Source organism: Magnusiomyces paraingens, assembly GCF_902498895.1.
Source record: "Magnusiomyces paraingens strain CBS 517.90 genome assembly, contig: contig1, whole genome shotgun sequence".
NCBI lineage: Eukaryota > Fungi > Ascomycota > Dipodascomycetes > Dipodascales > Dipodascaceae > Magnusiomyces > Magnusiomyces paraingens.
In genome coordinates this window covers 2,297,451-2,300,000 of record NW_022474067.1, presented here as the reverse complement: position 1 = coordinate 2,300,000, position 2,550 = coordinate 2,297,451, and the positions used below count along the sequence as shown (strand labels likewise).

At 40.7% G+C, this 2,550-nt stretch overlaps 2 protein-coding genes across 2 annotated transcripts in view; both read right to left on the bottom strand.

Moving 5' to 3' along the window:
* Positions 1-391, bottom strand: part of SAPINGB_P000673 (uncharacterized protein) — a gene marked incomplete at both ends in the record, with an annotated part of 2,064 nt that extends 1,673 nt beyond the window's left edge. The window contains one exon of the mRNA XM_031995396.1: positions 1-391. This exon is cut by the window's left edge and continues 1,673 nt beyond it. Coding sequence (XP_031851287.1) covers positions 1-391 — 391 coding nt within the window.
* A 297-nt stretch (positions 392-688) lies between these two features.
* Positions 689-2,254, bottom strand: SAPINGB_P000672 (uncharacterized protein; the record flags this gene model as incomplete). The annotated part of the gene is made up of 1 exon (XM_031995395.1): positions 689-2,254. The coding sequence occupies one exon, from the start codon at positions 2,252-2,254 to the stop codon at positions 689-691; it is 1,566 nt and encodes a 521-aa protein (XP_031851286.1).
* Between the last annotated feature and the right edge of the window lie 296 nt (positions 2,255-2,550).

Below are 2,550 nucleotides of genomic sequence, written 5' to 3'. Positions count from 1 at the left end.
CCATGAGTCTTTTATCTGTGGTTTTGTCTGCTTGGTTTACTTCAGGTTTTGAGTCTGCTTCGGATTTCAAATCAACTTCAGCTCTCAAGTCAACCTCAGGTCTCAAGTCTTCCTCAGGTCTTGAGTCTACCTCAGGTCTCAAGTCATCCTCTGGTCCCGAGTCTTCCTCAGATCTCGATTCTGTTAGCTGTTGGTTATGAGGTCCCTCACAAATACTTTTCTGTGAGTTAAGCTCTTGAGCCGGTTGCAGACTCTCGTTATTAGCTTGTAGGGCCGTTGTAGTGAGCGACTGGAGAGACGCTCTTAAGCTGGCATGGATTCCGAGCTGAGGAGTTGGAGGAGGGCTTTGGGCATGCTGCGAAGCAAGTGATGGGGTTGAGTCGTCGTCCATGAGTATTATATTTATATATGTATGAATATTTCTTTGATGAATTTCTAAAAAAAAAATCCATTTTTTTAAATCTTTTTAAGATTCAAGATTCAAGGACCTTATATATACGAGCGCCAGCTTTGCATTTCTAGCATGAAACTGTGTAGGATTATTACACAATCTTACAAGGTTTATTATCCGAGCTGGGATAGACATTTACGACATTTTCAAAACTTTGTTATTTCAATTCATTATTTCAAAAAAAAAAAAAAAAAAGAAAAAGAAAAAAATAAAAAAATAAAAAAATCAAAAAAAAGATTATTTATTATGCAAGTCATCCACCGAAGGCCCAGCGTGGTGCATAGAAGAGGTTCCTCCATACATGGGAGCAGGAAGGTACGCCGCCGGGCCTGCCGGAGCATATGAGGATGTGGTTGTTGCATTCATAGAGTATGGTGCAGTGGCTGGAAGAACAGCCACTGGTGCACTAGTGTAAAGATAGGCTTGTTGTTGAGGCTGTTGTTGAGGTGGAGGTTGTTGGTGTTGCTGGTGTTGTTGGTTTTGTTGGTGTTGTGGAATCTGCTGTTGATGTTGTTGATGTTGTTGTTGCTGCTGCTGCTGCTGCTGCTGCTGCTGCTGCTGCTGCTGCTGCTGCTGCTGCTGATGGTGCTGCTGTTGGTGGGAATAATTATAAGCCGAGGCTGGCATTGCAGAATATTCTTGAAACTCTTCTTGCTTAATTGGAGGAGCCAATTGAGGAGCTAATGCTTGAGGGTGTTGAGCAAGAGTTGGGGAAATCACATTTGGAGCCAAATGTGATGGTGGCTGATGATGGTGGTGATGATGTAATTGGTGAGGATCCGCAGGGATATTTTGTACAAGTTGAGCATTATTTGAAACCACCGTTACTCCAGAAACTGCAGAGACAGCTGCCATTGCCTGTTGTCTTTTCCTTGCTTCTTCCTCTTCTTTCTTTTTAAGCTTGTGGAGTCTCCGAGTTTCTTTAAACTCGTCTGGAGTTCTCTTAGGACCATGTTTTTGCATCGTGACGTGAGCATTCAAATGGTTTAATGTGCCATAAGCCTTTGTGCAATCCTCAAATGAGCACTTGTATAGACGTTCAATTTCTTCATAGCGTCTTCGGGGTCTTTTGTGTTGGTGAGTTCCTGGGACCACTGTAAAGTAAATTGTATTTTTTGATGAAGCAGAAGAGGCAGAAGAAGAACAAGAATTGGGGGAGGATGGAGAAATAGGTTTTGAATTCAAGTCTGGAGAAGTAGCAGAGACTGAACTCTTTATGCTAGAATTGCTTGAAGAAATGGACATGCTTGGAGAGATCATTGGGGGAGGCATTGAAAAGGAAGAGGAGTTTGCTGGTCTGGCCATTTCATGGGATGATGGTGTTGTAGCATTAGATGGTAGTTGATGATGTTGGTAGTATTGGATATTGTGTTGTGAGTAAGGGTCATAGACAACGTTTTGGGGGGGAGGCAATTGGGGCTGAGGTTGTTGAGAGAGATAATGAGGTGAATAGTATTGAGTAGGAGGGAAGATTGTAGTATTAAGGACAGGAGAAGCTGAGTGAGTGTACGCAGAAGACGATGAGACTTGCTGGTACTGTTGATGATGGCCATGAATTGAAGGAGAAGGATTATTCAAGAGATGGGACTCTTGGGATGCAGGATTTACTGCTGCAGCTGCGGCAGCAGCAGCTGCTGCTGTGGCAAAAGGATAGACCTCGCCTTGGTGCTGGTGCTGCTGCTGCTGTTGGTTGTGGTTTGGGGATGCAAAGTTATTTTTATTTTGATCAGCAGCCATATTTTCAAAGGATGGCGGTGAAGGCAGAGCGTAAGAGTAAGCTACTGGAGGAGTTTGCAAAGACATGGAGGGATTAGAGGGAGGAAAGTGGTGATATTTTAAATTTTTTTAAAATATAAACAAATTATTTAAATAATAATAAATAATAAAAAATAAAAAATGAAAAAAAAAGTTAACGTGGATTTGAAATTAAATGGATGTTTGAGAAAAAATAGGAATGTCCATATGATAGAAAAAATTAAAGATATTGATTTATATATATATATATATAAGAGAGAAAAAAGAGAGAGAGAAAGAAAAATAAAAAGTCCAAAGCCACGATAAATATTTGGGTATTTGAATATATATATAAATATTAGTAA